Source organism: Hemiscyllium ocellatum, chromosome 24 (assembly GCF_020745735.1).
Source record: "Hemiscyllium ocellatum isolate sHemOce1 chromosome 24, sHemOce1.pat.X.cur, whole genome shotgun sequence".
In the NCBI taxonomy this organism is placed as follows: domain Eukaryota; kingdom Metazoa; phylum Chordata; class Chondrichthyes; order Orectolobiformes; family Hemiscylliidae; genus Hemiscyllium; species Hemiscyllium ocellatum.
This window is the reverse complement of record NC_083424.1, coordinates 40243460-40267240: the sequence shown is the minus strand read 5'-3', so window position 1 is coordinate 40267240 and position 23781 is coordinate 40243460. Positions and strand designations below refer to the sequence as shown.

At 42.2% G+C, this 23781-nt stretch overlaps 1 protein-coding gene across 1 annotated transcript in view; it reads right to left on the bottom strand.

Moving 5' to 3' along the window:
- suds3 (SDS3 homolog, SIN3A corepressor complex component) overlaps positions 1-21647 on the bottom strand; it is a 61564-nt gene extending 39917 nt beyond the window's left edge. The window contains exons 1-2 of the mRNA XM_060844034.1: positions 21350-21647; positions 4607-4679 (exon numbers count right to left, since the gene is read on the bottom strand). Of these exons, the coding sequence (XP_060700017.1) occupies positions 4607-4679; positions 21350-21461 (185 nt within the window). The 5' untranslated portion in view covers positions 21462-21647. The remainder of the gene's footprint in view (positions 1-4606; positions 4680-21349) is intronic.
- Positions 21648-23781: the final 2134 nt, after the last annotated feature.

The window sequence follows — 23781 nt, the reverse complement described above, 5'->3', positions numbered from 1 at the left end:
AGCCTACTCAATTAGCACACCATTCAGTCTATCCTCAAATCAACATACAGTGGCAGTGTGTACAAACTGCGTTGGAGCAACTCCTTCAGGAAAGCCTCCTTTGACAGAACCTTCCAAATCTGCAACTTCTATTACCTAAATGAGCAAAAGCAACAGTTGTGTGGGACCACATGCAAGTTACTGTCTCAGTCACACATCATCCTGACTTGGAGCTACATCAACATTCCTTCATTTGCACTGATTCAAACTCTTGGCACTTCCTCTCCAACAGTACTGTGGGTGCACCTACACCACAGCAGTGTTATATCATATCATAGATGAAAACAGTTCTCTATTACCTTTTCAAGGGTTATAACAGATATGCAATAATTGTGGTCACATCCTAGAAATAAATTTTTAGAAGTCACACCAGCAGCTTTGCTAGAATTGAATGCCAAGACCAGACACAATCAGGAATAATTGGAAACAACAGTTGAAATCAATAACAGGACTAGAAATATTGGAGAGCAAGATGTTGGAGAAAGCATGCCCAATTAGACATCCATTGTACAAAACTGCCAGATGGAGAGATTTCTATAGGTGACTATCAAATCACTGGTATGCAGGAATTCAGAATGTATTTAGAGAATGAGGAAACTCAGATCCACGCTATGCAGTGTTATTTACATTATTTCTGATCTGTAAGTATTAAATAAAGATAATTTGTTTTGCGGCATTGAAAAGGTCACTGTGGTGAAAGGTTGCTCGAAGTAGCTGTCAAAAATAAAATACAGCACATAAGGAGGCCCATTTGGCCCATCTCAAGCACTTTAGCAAACAAGGAGCCAAACAGATTATCATTTTCTAACTCTTGGTCCTTAATCCATGAAATGCTGAAACAAAGTATTTTTAAAAATGTTATGAGGGTCACAGCTTCTGCCACTCTTTCAGCCAGTGAGTTCCACATGTGGGTGATCCTCCTGGTGCAAAGACTTTCCCCTCTCATCATAAAATCTATGCTCCTTTGTTCTGGACACTTCTGCTCATCCAAAGGAAATAAAGACTTCCTTGCCACTTGAATAGTCTCCTCATAATTTTAATTTGCTTCAATTAAATTCAATCTGTTTTAAAGAAAACGATCTCAGCCTGTCCAATCCTTCTACATAATGAAAATTTTCCAGTGCAGGCAACTTCCTCATATGACTTCACTGTACAACTTCACTTCATTCACCTATGTCCTATAGCAATCCCAATGCAGTGTTCAAACGGCAAAGAGGGATTAGTTCAGAAGGCGCTGTCAGTAGATATGGACACAATGGCCATCTTCTCTGCTGTAAATCTCTAATGATCCTTTGATAATTAGTTCTAACAACCCTTCAGCAGTGTCCTTGTCAATAGTACATTTCAAAAGTATATACATTGCTTCAAATCAGTGGCAAAAAATAATTAAAATCTAGTGATCAGCATCATGAATGTTGCATTCCACAGTACAGATATGGTCTTCATCAACACCTAAATACTATTCAATTCCCACATTCTAATGAATAGGCAATCATAGAAATGTAGAGCATGGAAACAGACCCTTTGATTCATGTCAATCAGATATCCTAAATTAATCTAGTCCCATTTGCCAACAGTTGGCCCATAGCCCTCTAAACCTTTCCTATTCATTTAACCATCCAGATGCCTTTTAAATGTTGTAATTGTACCAAATTCCACCATTTTCTCTAGCAGCTCATCCCAAACACGCACTACCCCCTATGTGAAAGAAGATCTCCCTTAGGTCCCTTTTAAATCTTTCTCCTCTCCCCCTAAACTTACGCCTTCTAGTTCTGGACTCCCCCCACCCCAGAGAAAACACCTTGTCTACTTACCCTGTCCACTTACCTCATGATTTTATAAACCTCTATAAAAGGTCCCCCCACCCAGCCTCCAACGCTCCAGAGAAAACAGACCCAGCCTATTCAACCTCTCCCTATAGCTCAAACCCTCCCACCCTGGCAACACACTTGTAAATTTTTTCTGAACCCTTTCAAGCTTCACAACATCCTTCCAAATAAGAGGGAGACCAGAATTACACACAATATTCCAAAAGGCCTAACCAACGCCCTGTACACGATCCCCCAACTCCCATACTCAGTGCTCAAATACCAAATGCCACCTTCATTATCCTATCTACTTGCGACTCCACTTTCAAGGAGCTATGAACCTGCACTCCAAGGTCTCTGTTCAGCAACACCCCCACGACCTTACCATTAAGTGTGCAAGTCCTGCTCTGATTTGCCTTTCCAAAATGCAGCACCTCATATTTACCTAAATTAAACTCCACTTGCCATCAGCCCATTGGCCCAATTGATCAATATCCTGTTGTAATCGGAGGTAACCTGCTTCGCTGTCCACTACATCTCCAATTTTGGCGTAATTTACAAACTTACTAACTATACCTCCTATGTTCACATCCAAATCATTTATATAAATGACAAAAAGTAGTGGACCCAGCTCTGATCCTTGTGGCACACCATAGGTCACAGTCCTCCAGTCTGAAAAGCAACCTTCTACCACCACCCTCTGCCTTCTATCTTCAAATTTGTTCTGTATCCAAGTGGCTAGTTCTCCCTGGATTCCATGAGATCTAAACTTGCTAACTAGCCTATCATGAGGAACCTTGTTGAACATCTTACTGAAGTCCATATTGATCATGTCTACCGCTCTACCCTCATCAATCCTCTTTTCTTCAAAAACACTCAATCAAGCTCGTGAGACATGACTTCCCACATATAAAGCCATGTTGACTATCCCTTATCAGTCCTTGCCTTTCCAAATACATGTAAATCCTGCCCCTCAGGATTCCCTCCAACAACTTGGCCACCACCGAGGTCAGGCTCACCGATCTATAGTTTCCTTCCTTTTCTTTACCATCTTTCTTAAACAGTGGCACCACATTAGCCAATCTCCAGTCTTCTGACACTTCACCTATCACTACCAATAATCCAAATATCTCAACAAAGAGGCCCAGCAATCACTTCCCTAGCTTCCCATAGAGTTCTAGGATACACCTGTTCAGGTCCTGGGAATTTATCCACTTTCATGCATTTTAAGAGATCCAACACCACCCCCTCTATATTATGGATATTTTTTCAAGTTGTCACTATCTATTCCCCACATTCTATATCTTCCATGTCCTTCTCCACAGTAAACACTGATGCTCATTTGGTATCCCCTCATCTCTTGTGGTTCCTCACATAGGCTTCCTGGCTGGTTTTTGAGGTGCTCTTTTCTCTCCCTAGTTACCCTTTTGTCCTTGATGTATTTATAAAATCCCTCTGGATTCTCCTTAATCCTATTTGCCAAAAGCTATCTCATGTCCCCTTTTTGCCTTTCTAGTTTCCTTCTCAGGTATACTCCTACTGCCTTTATACACGAAAGAATCACTCAATCTATCCTGTCAAGACCTGACATATGCTTCCACCTTTTCCCTAACCTAAACCTAAATTTCTCTAGTCAGTCATTCAGCTTTCCCTACACCTATCAGCCTTGCCTTTCACCCGAACAGCCATCTATACAAGAAATCTGTGCTGTAACCATCTCATTGATCATTGAAACTCTAACCTCTTGCTCATTACCTCACTATTCAATGAGAATTTTTTTTAAAAAATTGAATTGGCAAAGGTATAGAAAATAAAGGGGCAAAAGTCAGTGATTAAGTAGTGAGTCGACTAGTCACAAAATATCCAAAAATCACAGATCTGCTGGAGGCACGTGGAAATGGCTTGACTGGGAACTTTTTTTTTAAAATGCCGATTATTTTGTTAGTTATTTATTCAGTTGATTAGTTGTCAGAGAAATAGCACATTGATGGCAATAATCAACAGCACCACAGTACAGATTGCTTTTTATAATCTAAATATAAAACGTGAAACTGCATCAAAACTTTGAGACAATAAATGCTAGGCCACCATTTATTGCCCATCAGGCAGCCAAGAATAACCAAATTGCAATGGATATGGAGTCACAAGTACACCAGACCACATAAAGATGACAGTTTCCTTCCCTGACAGACATTTGTGAATCTGATGATTTTTTCCTAACAATCGACAATGGATTCATAGCCATCACTGGACTCTCAATTCCAAGTTTTTATGGAACTCAAATTCCACTACCGGCCATGGCAGGATCTAAACCTGGGTACCCAGAACATTGCCTGGGTCTCTAGATTAATTAGGCCATCGCCTCTCCTCGGGGGAAAAAAAAATGCTCTTTATACAAGTTATGTTATTTATCATACTGGTTACAGCAAATGATAAAGAAAGAAAATCTCAATCTGTCCAAGTTACTTGAAGTAATTCTTAAAATACAATTATTTGCTCCAACCGGAATTTTAATGCTGCGGTCTGTATTGCACAATCCAGAACATATTAACTTTATCTACAATTTTGCAACAAAGTCAATTCAAATCTCGATTTTAAAGCCCCAATATCCTTAATTGTAAGATCAGCACAGCAATGCTTGATTAAAGCTTGTAAATTACTTAAATTAGAATTACTTGCTACAGTAGGTATATTTAATATACAATTTCGAATGCTGTGGCTGATACATCACAAGGCAGCTGCATCACAAGAATACTCACTGTTCTTTCACTTCTAGGTAGTCTTCATCATCTTGCTTGTTAGCAATATCTGTCTCACTTGCATCCTCTGTATCTATCAAATAATAAGGAAACAGAACACCATTAAATTACCTGCAAGAAAAATACAAGTATCTCTCACAATACCCACACTTGGAATCATAGAATCATATCACAGAATGGTTACAGAACAGGAGGAGGGAATTTGACAGTTGTCTCTCTGAAGGAGTAACTCCACTAATGTCACAAACCATTTTCACCATGCAGTGGTGCACATTTTTATTTTTCAGATAATAACCTAACTTCCTCTTGAATATCCCAATTAAACATGCAGTACCACACTCCCAGGCAATGTATTCCAAATCATAATCACTGCATGGAAAAGTTTTTCTTCATGTCATCAATGCTTCTTTGCCAATTTCCATTAATATGTGCCTGCTTGTTCTTCCAACTTGCACCAGCAGAAACAACTGATGCTTTCCTAAACTGCCCTCTAAAGTCTTCATCCTCATGTGTTAACCCTTCTGGCAGAAGCTTTTGAGAATGAGACTCACTCTCAGATTGGCAAAGAATTTCCATATGGTGCCATGCTCATCATTGGGAACCTTCTAGTGATGCGGAAACCAGCATTTGACAAGGCTTTTCCGCCTACAGTGCCTTCACTACTGGGAGTGGCCACTGGCCAAAGAGGGACATGGATGCACCACCATCACCAATTCTCAGGCCACTTGCAATTAAACTACACAACATCAAATGACCTAAGTATCAGTAAGGAAGAAAACTCACGAGAAGGTCTAAGTCTTCCTCCTTCTGGAAGTAGGAGCAAGTCCTGAGAAGCTTAACTGTGGTTACTTTCCAAAGACTCAGCTCTACCATGATTTCAATCGGAACAACTACCTAAGGATGTCAGCAAGTCACTTACATCAACAGAAAATCTGAAGGAGCACAAGTTAACATTACATTCTATTCATTGTTTTCAGACCTTTGGTCCACAGAAGTACTTTTTGCTCCCTTTTGTCCTTTTCAAACAAAAGCATCTCTGCAGAGACTGCTGACTTCGAGGATTATGGGAGTTTGTCTTGTGTTTGGTATTAATTCTAATTCTGGATGATAATCTAGATGTATTTGCCACAGATGTTTTAAAAATAACTTTTGTTTCTAATAAACTGTTTTCATTTAATGGCAGTGTGCAGGTGAGGTTGGGGTGGGGGAGGCTTTAGGTGGATGCAGGGGAAGAGGGGATTGTGATAGGCTGCTGGGGAGAGTGAAGGAAGACAGACATATCAAGAGGAAGTCGGAGGGTTAGATCTGCAATGAGGTGGGAGGGAAGATTTGGACGACTGGAGAAGGAACACCTCATATTCCGCCTTATAACCCTTCAACCACAAAGCATCAACTTCACTAGTTTCCAATTCTCCCCTCCTTCCTCCTCATCCCAGATCCAACACTAACTCAGCACCACCCTCTTAACCTGTCCATCTTCCTACCCACCTATCCGCTTGTCCCTCCCCACCAACCTTTCACCCCTCATTCCATTAAAAGGACCCTGGAGGATGTCTCTTGCACTGATTCCCAGGATAAATAGCAAATCTATTGGCCATTTTCATGATTAAATTAATACATTCATACTAATGATGCAAATAGTGGGAAAGGGGCTTGATGACCAACGTTTTCCTCCCATAATCATAGCAGATTCTTGTAGATATGAGAGAGTATCTTTCAAAGAGCTTGGACACATTCACATCTACATAAAATCTGGAAGGTTCTGTTAATTTTGTGAAATCTATACAATTGGATACTTGTAAATTATAAACTGTCGATAATGCTTAATGCATCAAGCTCTTTTGTAAGTTAAAATCACTAGGCAGTCAGATCAGCACAAGGTGATTTTGTGAAAAATGGCATTTGTGGTATGGAATTGAATGCTTGCGCTGCTCTACCTCAGGATAAGGTCAGAGGTCACATGACAACAGGTTATAGTCCAACAGGTTTACACTATTTGAAATCACAAGCTTTTGGAGCACTAGTCCTTTGTCAGGTGAAGTGAAGAATAGTATACAGGCACAGAGTTTACACGCAGAGAGAGAGATCAAGAGATCATATAAAGAGAGAGAGTGGAGTGTTGACAGACTGAAGAGCAAGTCTCTGCAGGTAATCAAAAGCGTCAGATGGCGTGAGTAAAGTGTCAACAGCTAAATAGCAGGTGAAGGGGTGACTTATGGTCTGAGTAATTGAGGCAGAGAGGCCTATAAATAAATCAAAACAAGATGGTGCTGGAGACAAGCCAAATGGCTGGAATAAGACACAAGGTATAGCGTCTGGGCAAAGTAAAAAATAACCCAAAATTGTATGAACAAATTAAAATAGAGAGATCATAAGTTATCAAGGTGATGGTGTCAAAGCAGGACAGTGTGGAAGTTTCTGCAAATACAGAAAAGTATGGTACAAATGCTTCCATCATGCTGATCAGCATGGACTTAAGAGTTCTAGCTTAGTTAGTTCACCATGTGTCTTGCATCCGACAGAGAATCTGTTGCAGGTCCCTTCTGCTCTCCTGGAGTAATTTCTTAGCAGAATTTTTTTATCTTCCATCCATGCTCCATTTTTCTCTTGTAATAGATATTAATTTATTCAGTATTTACAACTAACCAAGCTCACTGGTTTATTTTGTAGTCTCAGGACAATATCAGTAGCTTACTGAACTGTTGATCTGAAGGTTGACCATGCCACTTCAACATTACTTGGGTTTTCTTGGCAAGATGGCTGTTCATCAAGTCGGAGTCTAAATTGTTCGCAGTTCACTGCAGGTGCCAGTTTTTGTACATCCAGCTTTCTTTGGTGCCTAGTGCATGTTGATTTTCTCTTTGTTGAGGGATCATGTAGATGGTCATGTTCAATATCCAAATGCATTCTCAAAGTTATTCTTAACTTCGGTGTGTCACAAATTATGTTTCAAATCTTACACACCGTATGTAGAGTTTTTAACAAATCTGTAAGGCAGGTAGTCCTATACAACGATGGTTAGGTTTTGCGTAACCCCACATTATAGAAAAATCACACTTGGCCAACACTTTAAGCACTGTTTTTAATGTCATCGCATTACAGCCAACATACATTTTCAAAGTTCCCGCTTTAGAAACAGTGTCCCCAATTCGTCACTCCCTTTAGTGAATTTGTATTAATGAAACACACGTTACAGCAGAATGACCTGCATTTATAGAGTTATAGACATGTACAGCATGGAAACAGACCCTTCGGTCCAACCTGCCCATGCCAACCAGATATCCCAACCCAATCTAGTCCCACCTGCCAGCACCAAACCCTCCAACCCTGGCAGCATCCTTGTAAATCTTTTCTGAACCCTTTCAAGTTTCACAACATCTTTCTGATAGGAAGGAGACCAGAACTGCACGCAATATTCCTACAGTGGCCTAATCAATGTCCTGTACTGTCAAAACATGACCTCCCAACTCCTGTACTCAATACTCTGACCAATAAAGGAAAGCATACCAAACACCTTTTTCACAATCCTATCTACCTGTGACTCCACTTTCAAGGAGCTACGAACCTGCACTCCAAGATCTCTTTGTTCAGCAACACTCCCGAGGACCTTACATTAAGTGTATAAGTCCTGCTAAGATTTGCTTTCCCAAAATGCAGCACCTCACATTTATCTGAATTAAACTCCATCTGCCACTTCTCAGCCCATTGGCCCATACGGCCCAGAACCTGTTATAATCTGAGGTAACCCTCTTCGCTGTCCACCATACCTCCAATTTTGGTGTAATCTGCAAACTTACTAACTGTACCTCTTATGCTCGCATCCAAATCATTTATGTAAATGACAAAATGTACAGGGCCCAGCATCGATCCTTGTGGCACTCCACTGGTCACAGGCCTCCAGTCTGAAAAACAACACTCCACCACCACCTTATGTCTTCTACCTTTGAGCCAGTTCTGTATCCAAATGGCTAGTTCTCCCTGTATTCCATGAGACCTAACCTTGCTAATCAGTCTCCCATGGGGAACCTTGCCGAATGCCTTACTGAAGTCCATATAGATCTCATCTACTGCTCTGCCCTCAATCTTCTTTGTTACTTCTTCAAAAAACTCAATCAAGTTTGTGAGACATGATTTCCCAAGCAAAAAGCCATGTTGACTATCCCGAATTAGTCCCTGCCTTTCCAAATACATATACATCCTGTCCGTCAGGATTCCCTCCAACAACTTGTCACCACCGAGATCAGGCTCACCGGTCTATAGTTCCCTGGCTTGTCCTTACTGCCCTTCTTAAACAGTGGCACCACATTTGCCAACCTCCAGTCTTTAAGCACGCACCTGTGACTATCGATGATACAAATATCTCAGCAAGAGGCCCAGCAATCATTTCCCAGAGTTCTCAGGTACATCTGATCAGGTCCTGGGGATTTATCCACCTTTAACCGTTTCAAGACATCTAGCACTTCCTCCTCTATAATTTGGACATTTTGCAAGATGTCACCATCCATTTTCGTACAGTCTATATCTCCCATATCCTTTTCCACAGTAAATACTGATGCAAAATATTCATTTAGTATCTCCCCCATTTTCTGTGGCTCCACACGTAGGTCGCCTTGCTGATCTTTGAGGGGCTGAAAATGTGTTACTGATTAAAGCGCAGCAGGTCAGGCAGCATCCAAGGAGCAGGAAATTCGACGTTTCGGGGATAAGCCCTTCATCAGGAATGAGGAAAGTGTGTCCAGCAGGCTAAAATAAAAGGTAGGGAGGAGGGACTTGGGGGAGGGGCGATGGAGATGTGATAGGTGGAAGGAGGTCAAGGTGAGGGTGATAGGCCGGAGTGGGGTGGGGGCGGAGAGGTCAGGAAGAAGATTGCAGGTTAGGAGGGCGGTGCTGAGTTCGAGGGAATCGACTGAGACAAGGTGGGGGGAGGGGAAATGAGGAAACTGGAGAAATCTGAGTTCATCCCTTCTGGTTGGAGGGTTCCCAGGCGGAAGATGAGGTGCTCTTCCTCCAACCGTCGTGTTGTTATGTTCTGGCGATGGAGGAGTCCAAGGACCTGCATGTCCTTGGTGGAGTGGGAGGGGGGGGGTTGAAGTGTTGAGCCACGGGGTGGTTGGGTTGGTTGGTCCGGGCGTCCCAGAGGTGTTCCCTGAAGCGTTCTGCAAGTAGGCGGCCCGTCACCCCAATATAGAGGAGGCCACATCGGGTGCAGCGAATGCAAAAGATGATGATGTGTGTGGAGGTGCAGGTGAATTTATGGCGGATATGGAAGGATCCCTTGGGGCCTTGGAGAGAGGTAAGGGAGGAGGTGTGGGCGCAAGTTTTGCATTTCCTGCGGTTGCAGGGGAAGGTGCCGGGAGTGGAGGCTGGGTTGGTGGGGGGTGTGGACCTGACGAGGGAGTCACGGAGGGAGTGGTCTTTTCGGAACGCTGATAGGGGAGGGGAGGGAAATATATCCCTGGTGGTGGGGAGGGGCCCTATTCTCTCCCTAATTACCCTTTTGTCCTTAATATATTTATAAAAACCCTTTGGATTTTCCTTAATTCTATTTGCCAAAGCTATCTCATGTCCCCGTTTTTTCTCCTGATTTCCCTATTAAGTATACTCCTATTTTCTTTATCCCAAACAGTTCTAGCAAATGTCCCTGCCAGTATATTAGTCCCCTTCCAATTTGGGTGCAATCCATCCTTCTTATACAGGTCACTTCTACCCCAAAAGACATTCCAATGATGCAAAAATGTGAATCCTCCTCCCATACACCAGCTCCTCAGCCATGCATTCATCTACTCTATCCTCCTATTCCTACCCTCACTAGCTCATAGCACTGGGAGTAATCCATATATTACTACCCTTGAGGACCTCATTTTTAAATTTCTGCCTAACTCTCTAATTTCCCTTCAGAGTCTCAACCTTTTCTCTTCCAAGGTTGTTGGTTCCAATGTGGACAATGACCTCCTGCTGGCCCTCTTCCCCGTGAGAACATTCTGCACCTTCTCTGAGACATCCTTGATCCTGGCACCAGGGAAACAACACACCATTCTGCTTTTTCTCTGCTGGCCACAGAAACGTCTGTCTGTACCTCTGACTATAGAATCCTCTAACACAATTGATCTCTTGGAAGCCGACATACCCCTTGTTGCATTAGAGCCAGTCTTAACACCAGAAACCTGGCTGTTCATGCTACGTTCCCCTGAGAATCCATCACCCCCTACATTTTCCAAAACAGCATACCTGTTTGAAATGGGTATATTCACAAAAGACTCCTGCACTAGCTGCCTACCTCTCTTACCCTTTCTGGAGTTAACCCATCTATGTGACTGTATCTGAGACTTTCTCCCCTTTCTATAACTGCCATCCACCATATACTGTTGCTGTTGCAAATTCTTCATCGCTTCTATCGGACTCTCCAACCGATCCACTCGATCTGATAAGATTCGCATTTATAGCAGATATAATCCACAGTAACCCTGAAACTCTCTCTAAACTCCCACATCTGACAAGAAGTACATATCACTGCAAAGGCCATTTTTGCTCCTTCACAATCTACAGACCCAGAAAATAATACCGTCTTATTCCTCTACAAACACTGCCCCAGGTTAAATTCATAGCTATGGCTTATATTTTAAGTTTAATCAAGAGACTTATCTCCAAAAACATATAATCAAGAAAGAATCCACTGTACCCACTACTGCAACCTTTCTCTTGGACAGACTTAAAACAACAATGAACTTATCTGATTCTGTGCTGTGAACTTCACCCAACAGTTCCTCCAAGATAAGTTGTGAATTTCACAGTTTGTTAATTTCCCCAGATGCACTCCGATGTCCAATGATACACGAATTCAAACAGCAAAGGCGGTAACTGCACTGTCCTCACCATGTGCTTCCTTTGTCTGCTCTTCTCCCTTTTAACCTGCTGTTGTTTTGACTTTTTTTTCCAAAGTTCCAGAACAATGCAACAGCATATAAAACAGTAATTGCTGCTCCTGGAATTCGAGGAAATCACTTCCAACACCTAAAATACCTCAAAAAAAAGCTACCTCATGTCCCCTTTTTGCCCTCCTGATTTCCCTCAAGTATACTCCTACTGCCTTTATATGCTTCTAAGGATTCACTCAATCTATCCTGTCTATACCTTACATATGCTTCCTTCTTTTTCTTAAGATAAAAGAGGACTTAAAATGTTACCAGTACATTGCTCACAAGTTGAAGGGAAGATTGTGGTTAATTCTAGTGTCCAGGTGTCATGGAGGGCTGGTAAGGTGAGCAAGTGGCTCAAGTGAGCAATGCCTAAGGATCAGAGCCCAAAGAGCACAAGCCTCGAGGAAAAGAAGAATGAAATGTTCAGACAGGTTAAAGGATAAACGATGGAATAGCCATGGCATTGTAAAAAATGCAGAACTGATGATTTTCAACCTGGGAAACTGCCTGGCTGTTATTTGCAAGTTAAGCTTGCAACGTCTTCATTCTTGCACCTTTATTAATCCTGATTTGGAGATGCCAGTGTTGGACTGGGGTGTACAAAGTTAAAAATCACACAACACCAGGTTATAGTCCAACAGGTTTAATTGGAAGCACACTAGCTTTCGGAGCGACGCTCCTTCATCAGGTGATTGTGGAGGGAGGGTTCGATCATACCACATAAATTCTGACTCTCCAAAGCTAGTGTGCTTCCAATTAAACCTGTTGGACTATAACCTGGTGTTGTGTGATTTTTAACTTTATTAATCCAACAGACTTAAATTTTCACTGCAGCTGTGAATGAAGAAAATTCTTAAAATCATAAAGGTAGAATTGCATAAAACATACTGCCCAGAAATAAGCTAAAATGCCCAACATCCCACATCAGTGTTTAGGATCCATCCAAGCGTCTTCCCAGCTTGCTTCATTTTATCAAATTACCAAAGTTCAACTCCTTGCTTGCTTAATGACTTATCTAGTTTGCTAGATATTTCTTGCTATTTCCCTCAGAGACTTCATGTTACCATGTGGTCTGCAGTCCCACTGATCTCAGACCATAAGCTAGGAGCAGGAGTAGAGTTTGTAACCCCTTTGACCTGTGCTGTCATTCAATGAGATCATAGCTGACATTCTGCCTCAAATTCTACCTGCCTGCACCAACCCTACACCACCTAAAAATCTATTAACCGTTGTAATCTTATATAACCTTCTTCACTGTATATTCAGAACAAAGGGATCTTGGGCCCATGGGGTGAGGAGTGGCAGATGGAGTTTAATTTGGATAAATATGAGGTATACCAGAGTACAATGACAAACAGGGGAATGATTTATAGTTAAGGGCATGCCCTGGATAGTGGTGTTGTAGAAGAGAGAGACCTATGGGTTTAAGTACACAGTCCTTAGAAAGTTGCAACACAGACAGAGTGTGCGCTTCAGAAGGCATTTTAGCACGCTTGCCTTCATTACTCAGACCATTGAGTACAGAGATTGAGACATCATTTGAGGTTGTACAGGACGTTGGTGAGGCCATGTTTGGCATAGTATGTTCAGTTCTGGCCACCCTGATACGGAGGATATTATTGAATTGTTGGGGAGTCAGAGGGGAGTTGCCAGGACCGGAGGGTTATAGTTGCAGAGAGGGGCTGGAACTTTTCTCACTGGGGAATAAGGGGTTGAGGACTGGCCTTATAGAGGTTTATAGAAAAAAAGGTACAGATAGGATGAATTGAAAAGGGCTTTTCTCTAAGGTGGGGGAAGTTCAATATTAAAGGGCATATTTTTGAGGGGAGAGGAGGGAGATTTGAAGGGGACAGGGAGTGTAACTTTTCATACAAGAGGGTGATTCATACGTGACTGAACTGCCACGGAGGTGCAGATACAGTCACAACATTTAAAAGATATTTGGATGAGTACATGAATAGAAAAGGTTTTACACGGATATGGGTCAAATGCAGGTAACCTGTTGTCTCTGCTGGACGAGCTTGAGGACGAGGAAGCTGCTCCACAAATCTCCCCATCCTCAATGATGGAAGAACCTAGCACATCAGTTCAAAGATAAGGCTGACGCATTTGCAAACTTCAGCACAGTGGATGATCTAAGCAGGTCTCCTCCAGAGATCCCTGGCACCACAGGTAAAAGACTTCAAAGAATTTGATTCACTCCACGGGACATCAAGAAATGGTTGGAAACACCAGATACTACAAAGGCTATGAGCACTCATAACATTCCTGCAATATTACCAAAGACTAGTGCTCCAGAACACGCCCCATTCCGAGCCAAGGTAATTCAATAGAGGTACAATAATGACATCTACCCAAAATTACCCTGGTGTATTCTGTGCATAAAAAGCAGGTCAAATCCATACAAGCCAACTACTGTCCTATCATCCCACACCTGATCACCCAGTGTGACAGAAGGTATCATCAACAATGCTATTAAGCAGGACTTGCTCAGAAATAGCCAGCTCAGTGATGCCCAGTTTGGATTCCATCAGGGCCACTCAGCTCCTAACCACATGACAGCCTTGTTTCAATGTTGACAAAACAGCTGAAATCCAGAGGTGAGATGAGAGTGACAGCCCTTGACATCAATGCCACATTCAACCAAAGGTGACATCAAAAGGTCCGAGCAAACCTGGAAGCAATAGGAATCGGGGCAAACTCTCTGCCCTGGAATCATGTCTGGCACAACAGCTGCAATTGTTGGAGCTCAGTGATTTCAGCTCCAGGACACCTCTACACAATCTCCTCAGGGTAGTGTCCGATGCAGAACCATCTTCAGCTGTTTCTTCAATTATCTTCTCTCCATCATAAGATCAGAAGTGGGAATGTTCACCGATGGCGGCATGATGTTCAGCACCATTCACGACTCATCAGATATTGACACAATCCATGTTCAAACGCAAAAAGACCTGGACAATATCCATGTCTGGGCTGAGAAGTGGCAATTTAACATGTGGACTACACAAATGCCAAGCAATTACCATTTCTAATAAGAAGCAATCTAATCACCATCCCCTGACATTCAATGGTACTACCATCACAGGATACCACTGACAACATACTGCTGGTTCTCTTTGACCAGAAACTCAACTGGACTCACCATAAACATGGAGTGGCTACAAAGGTAGATCACAGGCTCGAAATACTGCAGCAAGTAACTCATCTGCCAACTCCCCAGAGCCTGTCCACCATTTCCAAGGAACAAGTAAAGAGAGTGATGGAATATTCAGCACTTATCTGGATGCATGAAAGTTTAACAACACCCAAAAAGCTTAACACCAATCAGGACAGAGCAGCCTGCTTGACTGGCACCACATCCATAAACATCCACTACCAAAGCTCAGCAGCAGTAGCGTTTAACAGCCATAAGACGCACTGCACAAATTTACCCAAGATCCTTAGACAACACTTTCCAAACCCAAAACCATTTCCATACATAAATACAAGGACAGCAGATACATGGTGACACCACCACAAGCAAGCTCCCCTCCAAGCCACTCACCATCCTGACTTGGAAATGTGTTACCAGTCCTTCACTGTGACTGGATCAAAATTCTAGAATTCCCTCCCTAAAAGCATTGAGGATCTACTTAAAGGAAATGGACTGCAGCATTTCAAGGTGGCAGTGTGCTGTCACCTTCTCAAGGACAACTTGGGATAGGCATTAAATGCTAGCCAGCCAGTGAAGTCCTAGTCCCATGAAGTATTTTTTTTAAATACAGGAGAAGACCATTATCCCTGATTTCCCATATGCCAACATTTTCTGAAAAGAAGAGAAATATTGCTGCAACGTCTCTGACAAAAATCTTGGAACTCACCAACGAGGCCATGGAGGGAGTATATTGACCACACAAAACAATCAGCTTAATGGTTAAGTGTATCTTCCTGCTTATATACAAAGGCAAATTTGCTGATGAGAATCAGTGATTTACTGAGTTTAACCAATGAGTAACTGAGAAACAGACCTCCTTTTGGTGATACTTGGTCAGTTCTGACTCTAATTTCAGCAAAAGACAATTGAGGTTGATTATTTCTCTGAAAGAGAGGAAACTTGCATTGATTGCAGGCTAGGGATGTATTTATGCCTGCTTGCTTTGTGCGTGCGAATAATACCACGTGGGTAGCTTGCCAGACATCGCTTTTTGCCTCTCAGCAAATGGGCAACTTTTGGAAGCTGAGGGGAGAGGGAGAGGCACTGGTGAGAACTTTGTTGATAGGTTTAAGCAGAAATCTAAGATTGATGCCTCCTACTTTCAATTTCATCTATTCGACTATTACGTTTATGGGACATAGAAGTTGGCAATGAATTTGCTTGTTTGGTCCATTCATTGGCTCGAGGTGAAATTTCCACTTCAATCAGAGAGGAAGTCCTACCTCAGAGGGAGTGGCTCAGCAGCACCCCAGGGAAAGATTTAAAAGGGACCCAAGGGGCAACAACACAGTGGGTGGTGCATGCATGAAATGAGCTGCCAGAGGAAGTGGTGGAGGCTAGTACAGTACAATTGCAACATTTACAAGGCATCTGGATCGGTATATCAATAGGAAGGGTTTAAGAGGGACAACGGCCAAATGCTGGTAAATGGGACTAGATTAATTTCAGATATCTGGTCGGCATAGACAAATTGTACCAAAGGGTCTGATTCTGTGCTATACATTTCTGTGACTCTAATGACATTTCTATATCCAAGATAAAAATATGGACTGAAAAATTCTGCTTCACTAACTTTTAAATGGATTATAAAGGTAAAAGTAAAATATTGTATGTTCTGAAAATGTGAATTAAAGACAGACAATTATGTAAATATCATAGATAGAATTAATGTAGAGAGAAACAGTTAGATCAATGTCCTTTCATCAGAATTCAGAGTCAGATGTACAGCATGGAAACAGATCCTTCAGTCGAACTCATCCATGCCAACCAGATATTCTTAATTAATCTAGTTTCATTTGACAGCATTTGACCCATTCTTCCTATTCATGTAACTGTCCAGATGTCATTTCCATGTTGTAATTATACCAGCCTCCACCACTTCCTCTGGCAGCTCATTCCATACACACACCATCCTCAGTGTGAAAATGTTGTCCCTTCAGTCCCTTTTAAATCTTTCTCCTCTCACTTTAAACCTATGCCCTCTAGTTTTGGAATCCTCTACTCTGGGGAAAGGACCTTGGCTGCTCACCCTATCAATGCTTTTATAAATTTCTGTAACATCGCCCTTCAGCCTCCGACACTCCAAGGAAAATAGCCTCAGCCTATTCAGCCACTCCCTAATGCTCAAACCCTCCAGCCCTCCTGGGCACGTCCATGTAAATCTTTTCTGAACCTGGTCAGGTTTCACAACATTTTTCCTACAGCTGGGAAACCAGAACTGAATGCAGTATTCCAATGTCCTGCATAGCCGCAACATGACTTTCCAGCTCCTATGCTGAACGATCTGACCAACAAAGACAAGCGTAACAATTGCCTTCTTCACTATTGTCTACCTGCATTTCAGCTTTCAAGGAACTATGAACCTGCACTCCAACATCTTTGTTCAACAATATCCCCCAGGACCTTACCATTAATTGAATAACTCTTGCTCTGATTTGCCTTTCCAAAATGCAGCACCTTACATTTATCTAAATTAAATTCTATCTGCCACTGCTTGACCCATCGGATTAAGGTCTTAGTGTATTCTGAGGTAACCTTCTTAGCTGTCCACTACATCACCAACTTTGGTGTCATCTGCAAATTTACTAACCACACCTCTTATATTCACATCCAAATCATTGAGATAAATGACAAAGCAGTGGACCCAGCATCAATCCTTGTGGCGCACCATTGGTCACAGGCCTTCGGTCCAAAAAGCAACCCTCCACTCTTTTAAACAAAAGATGTGAACACAAAAAGCTAAGATCTCCCCTGACACAACCCCCATCTGACACTCCCAGGGACAGGGACAACACTAGGTGAAACACAAAATAAAGCCTACTCTACTCTTTTTAAACATTAAATAAAGCTGCCTTGACTTTAGCGATTTTTGAGAAGATTTGTAGTTCAGGTTGATGATAAGTATGTAAGTTAGCTCATTGAGCTTGAACGTTCATTTTCAGACATTTCATCACCATAACAGGTAACATCATCAGTAAGAGACTCTGGTGAGGCGCTGGCGGTATGTTCCACCTCTCTATTTATAGGTCTTAGTTTCATGAAACCCCGGCCCACAAGCCTCATTCCTGATGATGGGCTTCTGCCTGAAGTGTTGATTCTCCTGCTCCTTGGATGTTGTCTGACCTGCTATGCTTTTCCAGAACCACACTCTCGACTTGATAATGGCGAAGCAGACTTAGTGGGTAGAATGGCCTAATTTCTGGTCTTATTTCTGGCCAAAGTAAAAATAAACTCAAGTAATATCAAAGAAAACAAATAAATACACAAATAAACATAAAGCTACAGAAATCCACTCTGCTCCGACCCTGTCAAACACTCCTGGGGCAGGGATAACAATGGCTTAAAATACTGAGGATGTTCCACTGCACATTTCAACCAAAAATAAAATTCCTCTCTCACAGATTCCCATCAAATGCATCTTGACCAAGCACATTAGAAGGCTAAATAAAAGCCCCCTCAGCTCTTCCAAAAAGTCCAAAATTGGATCAAACAGCAAATAAAACAGCTCTCTTGTCAAGGTACCAAACGAAAACAAATACAAACTCAAAAGGCAAAATGGGAACTTATATTACAGAAACAATAAATCAGAATATCATTTTCTAGGTTGATAATACACTCCAGCCTTTTCGGCACCAGCAAACTTTAAAGGCCTCAACTATACCAGAGATCACTGTGTGCTCCCTCTCCAGGGACACCAGAGTGCCATCATAACTGCGAAAGAGGGACAGGCAGTCAGGAATGACAAGCTCCTCTTTGATGTACTGCCTGGACCTATTAATGGCCATTTTGGCCAGGTCCTGGAGCAAAGCCACAAGAAGGCTCATAGACTTGTCCACTCCTCCCCATACCAGCTGCCTGCAGATCAAGAATGTGAAGCTGAAGTGCAAACTTTTAGCAACAGCCCTTTCAAAAAACTGAAAAGGGGCTACAGACATATGCATTCAATCTACAAGTAGAGGACCAACTCCTTCAGGCCACAGAACATGCATGTGGTTTGGCAACTGGTGAACTTACTCACCCACTGGTTGCACAGGATTTATATAAAAGACTTGGATGTGAACATAGGAGGTGTAGTAAGTAGGTTTGCAGATGACACTAAAATTGGAGGCGTAGTGGACAGCGAAGGACGTTACCTCCGATTACAACGAGATCTTGATCAGATGGGCCATGGTCTGAGGAGTGGCAGGTGGAGTTTTATTTTGATAAGTGTCGGGTGCTGCACTTTGGAAAGGCAAATCAGAACAGACTTATACACTTAATAGTAAAGTCTCAGGGAGTGTTGCTGAACAAAGACATTGAACTGCAGATTCATAGTTCCTGGAAAGTAGAGTCACAGGTAGATATCTATTATTGGTCAGAGCATCGAGTACACAAGTTGGAATGTCATGTTGCATCTGTACAGGACATTGGTTAGGCCATTTTTGGGAATATTGTGGTCTCCCTGCTATAGGATGGATGTTGTGAAACTTGAAGAGGTTCACAAAAGATTTGAAGATGTTGCCAGGGTTGGAGGGTTTGAGCAATAGGGAGATACTGAATAGGCTGAGGCTGTTCTCCCTGGAGCGTCAGAGACTGAGAGGTGACCTCAGAGGTTTATAAAATCATGAGGGGCATGGATAGGGTAAATAGACAAGGTCTTTTCTCTGGGCTGAAGGAGTCCAGAACTAGATGGTATAGGTTTAAGGTGAGAAGGGAAAGATTTGAAAGGGGCTTAAGGGGCAACTTTTTCAAGCAGAGGGTGGTGCATGTATGGAATGAACTGCCAGAGAAAGTAGTGGACGCTGGTACAATTACAACATTTAAAAGGCATCTGGATGTGTAAACGAATAGGAAGGGTTTAGAAGGACATGGGCCAAGTGCTGGCAAATGGGACTACATTAGGTTAGGATAACCAGTTGGCATGGACAAGTTTGACCAAAGGATCTGTTTGCATGCAGTACATCTCTATGACTCTATGACCAATTATTAAAGCAAAATATACATTTAAATACATTTTCAAAGCACAAGGAAGCTCGTCTAACACAGAAAATCTAAGATCCTGTAAAATCAATTTTGGCACCCAATTTTTATGTCACGATTGCCCAATCCCTCACATGTAAAGCAGGATAAATCTAACATGCTCAATTACCACTCTATCAGTCCGCTCAACAGTTCCGAAAAAACCAACAAGAATATTGCCAGGGTGGGAGAGTTTGAGCTATGGAGAGAGGCTGAGGAGTGACCTTATAGAGGTTTATAAAATCATGGGGTCATGGATTGGCAAACTAGGCAAGGTCTTTTCCCTGGCGTGAGGGAGTTAGAGGGCATCGGTTGAAGGTGAAAGGGGAAAGATTTAAAAGAGACCTAATCAGCAACTTTTTCTCACAGAGAGTGATGTGTGTATGAAATGATCTGCCAGAGGAAGTGGTGGAGGTTGTTACAATTACAACATTTAAAAGGCATCTGAATGGGTACATGAATAGGATGGGTTTAAGAGGGATATGGGCCAAATGCTGGTAAATGGGACTAGATTAATTTAGGATATCTGGTTGGCATGGGCAAGTTGGACCAAAGGATCTGTTTCCATGCCGTACATCTCTATGTATCTATGGTCTTGATCAGCAAAAGTGATGGAAGTGGTCATCAACAGTGCTATTAAGTGGCACTGATGCACGGTTCAGTACATCAGTTTTGGACTGCCCCACCCTAGGAAAAAAATCTTGGCTATTCACCCTAATTATGCCCCTCGGGATTTCATAAACCTCTAGAAAGGTCACCTCTCAACTTCCAACAGTTGCCCCAGCCTATTCAGCCTCTCCCTCTAAGTCATACCCTCCATTTGAGGGCAATATCCTGGTAAATCTTTTCTATATGCTCTCAAAGTTTAACAACATCCTTCCTCAGAAGCATGGTCAGGATTGTACACAGTATTCTCAAAGTGACAAGACCAATGTTCTGTAAGCCAATACATGACATCTCAACTCCTACACTCAATGGCTGAACAGTGAATGAAGTGTGTGAAACACATTCTTCACCTGCACAAGGTCCTGGAGGATAACAAGTACTGAATTGTAATTCCGATCTAAATGTTGGTTGGGACCGGGAAGGAAGAAAGAAAAAGAAACCAAAATATCCAAGGATCTTCAATATCTCAACAACAGTCCCTTGATACAACAAGCCAGCTCTCAAATGTCACGCATCCTTGAACTGACCAAAACCTTGAGCAAAGATTTATGGGGAATATGTTCTGTAAGTGGAGTTTGGCAAAACGTAGAACAGGGTAAAGGAGTGTGGCATTAGGAATTCTGAAAGTTTGTCTCTTGATCTCCTTCCATCCTAGTCGTCTGTTTTCTTTCAAACTCAAGACTATAAACAAGTCAAAAACAAGAACAGAAATTGCTGAAAAACTCAGCAGGTCTGGCAAATCCTTGGAGAGAAATCAGAGTTAGCGTTTCGGGAGGAATAACCCCCTCCTCAGAAATGTAAACAAGTCATCCATTTTATAAGGGGTGTCAAACGTGTTTCCTTGATACCTGCTGCCCAAGTTAGCAGCCTCCCCCTACCCCAGTCCCAGCCTCTGTACATGAGGCCCACCGTCAGGCGGCGACAACCGCCAGCCTCTGATCACACAGCCCGGCTCACAGCTCCACTCACCTTCGTCCGACTCACGGCCCCGGATGCTGCGGTCGTCCTCGTCGTCCACGCTGTCCAGCTCCTCCTCATCGTTGTAATAATCGACGATGGGCGAGAGGAGAGTGGCAGACATCTTCCCCGCCAAGCCGCCCTCCCCTCCCCCAGCAACCGTAGCCACGGGCGCACCACCACCCGCCTGCCTGCCGGGGCCTCGCACGACTCAACTCGGCAGACGCACAACAACTGAGGTTTCGCAAAAACACGACCGCAACAGACTCACAGACCGGTAACAAACAGGAGTACCCGCCGCCCAACCTGACCACCGGCTCTCAGGCATTGAGAGGGACACCTAACCGGAGAATAGGGGCGTTACCATGCGGGCCTACAAGAAATGGAGCCCGGGCAGAACTGTCAATCATCGTTGCCACTGAGCAGCGATGTCAATCGTAGCTGCTGGGCAGTGTTGCATCTGATGCATTCATGTTTGTGTATTCATTAAAATTACTAGATTTTCGACAAAATGTATGAGCATGTCCAACTGCTGCAGCTAAATTATAATCTCTAAATATTAATATATTAAACATCAACATTATAATCCCCTTAGATAACTTTCCTTGACTTGTTTGCTATTCAAGATAATTCGCTACAGTTCATGAAGGACTGTAGTTTCTATTCAGTAGCATTGGGTGTGGGCAGGGCTTGGCAAGGAGAGTGAATTTGTAGAATCTATGAATTAGCAGAACCAGTACAAAGCTTTAACCCGTTCCGTTGCCAACATGTGCTGCAAGACTTTCTGACTTCGATTTCTTGAGTAGATTTTCGGGCATATCGCTGGCATATTGGATATTCTCGTGAAAAATTGTCAATCTTAACAATATTCTTAAACTTTGTTCCTCTGTTCTCAGATCTTGTGGTTTGTTGAGGGCTTTCTGCATTTTGTAAAGTTATTTTTTAAGTACTTAGTTTCAAGTGAAATATTTCAGATAGTTTGGGGTGATTTCCATTTTATTATGATGTATTATCTTTCTATTGGTTCAAGACAACTCATATATGACTTCTTCAAAGTCACTGTAAAAATTGTTATGGTTCCTAAAAGTACAACAGTGACTACACTTCAAAAGCACTTCAGCTATAAAATACATTGGAAATCCTGCTGATTGTGAAAGTTGCTCGATAATAGAAATTATTTTTTTCTGCTATTGAATGGCATTTAGTTCTGCCTTCCAGGAGCAATGTCCAATGTCCTGCTCAAATATGCATTAGTCAACAATATCTTTTAGTAATGACTGATTCTATCCTTGTCCTTGAATCAGGTAACAATCACGACATCACAGTCAGGTTTGGGCAATGAGGCAAAGTTTCTCCCATGCTATCCATTGAGTTCGAGCAGAACATGCATTTAGCTGATTTAGCAAATATTAATTCTGAAGCCTCTTCCTTTTTGTGCTATTTGGATACTCAATGGTTTACATTCATATAAAAACTACAGTACAAAATAGGTCATTCAGTTTAACAGCTCTGAACAGCATTCAGCAGCCCTTAAAGTTCTTGGTGCTCATCCGTTTCCAGTCTTCTGTGCATCTTCAATTTTATTTGCATCACTATTGCTACCCTTACCTTAATTGTGTCATTCTAACTGTCTGCCTTTCCTCCTCACATGCCTTATTTTAAAACATTCCTTTAAGCTATCTTAGGATGGCATAATGGCTCAGTCGCCCAGGTTTGGTTCCAGCCTCGACAAACGTGTAAAGTTTGCACATTCTCCCTGCGTCTGTGTGGGTTTCCTCCCACAATCGAAAGATGTGCAAGTTAGGTGAATTGGCCTTGCTAAATTGCCCATAGTGTTCAAGGATGCATAGGTTCGGTGCATTAGTCAGGGGAAATATAGTGTAAGGGAATAGATCTGTGTGGGTTACTCTTTGGAAAGGTGGTGTGTACTTGTTGGGCTGAAGGGCCTGTTTCCACACTGTATGGATTCTATCTCTTTTGCAAACTTTTGGTCACTAATTAAATACCTTAGTCAGTTGCTTGATGTTAAATTTTGTCTGTTGATGCTCCTATAAGTATCTTGAATTGTTTTACTCCATGAAAAAAATGCAGTTTGCTGTTGAATAAATTAGAGAATGCTTGAAAATTCTTGGTCTTTCACCAAGTCTTGCTCCAAAAGCTTACCTATCATCCAAGGTCTTGTCTTTAATCAGGAGACCATGAACAATATACGTGCATTTATCCATACATGTTTCAGGACTTCTGCAACTAGTGAGTGCTGCAGGACATTTACTGTATAATCAAATAAAATAGTGAACAATCTAATACACTTTAATCCATTTGACTCCATCAAATTATTTTTGGTGCTGTACTCTTGAAGAGAGCCATTGTCTTACTACCTCATGACTACATGCAGGAACCCAATGTTACCTTTATCAGTTTAACTAAAATAAACCAGATCCTGG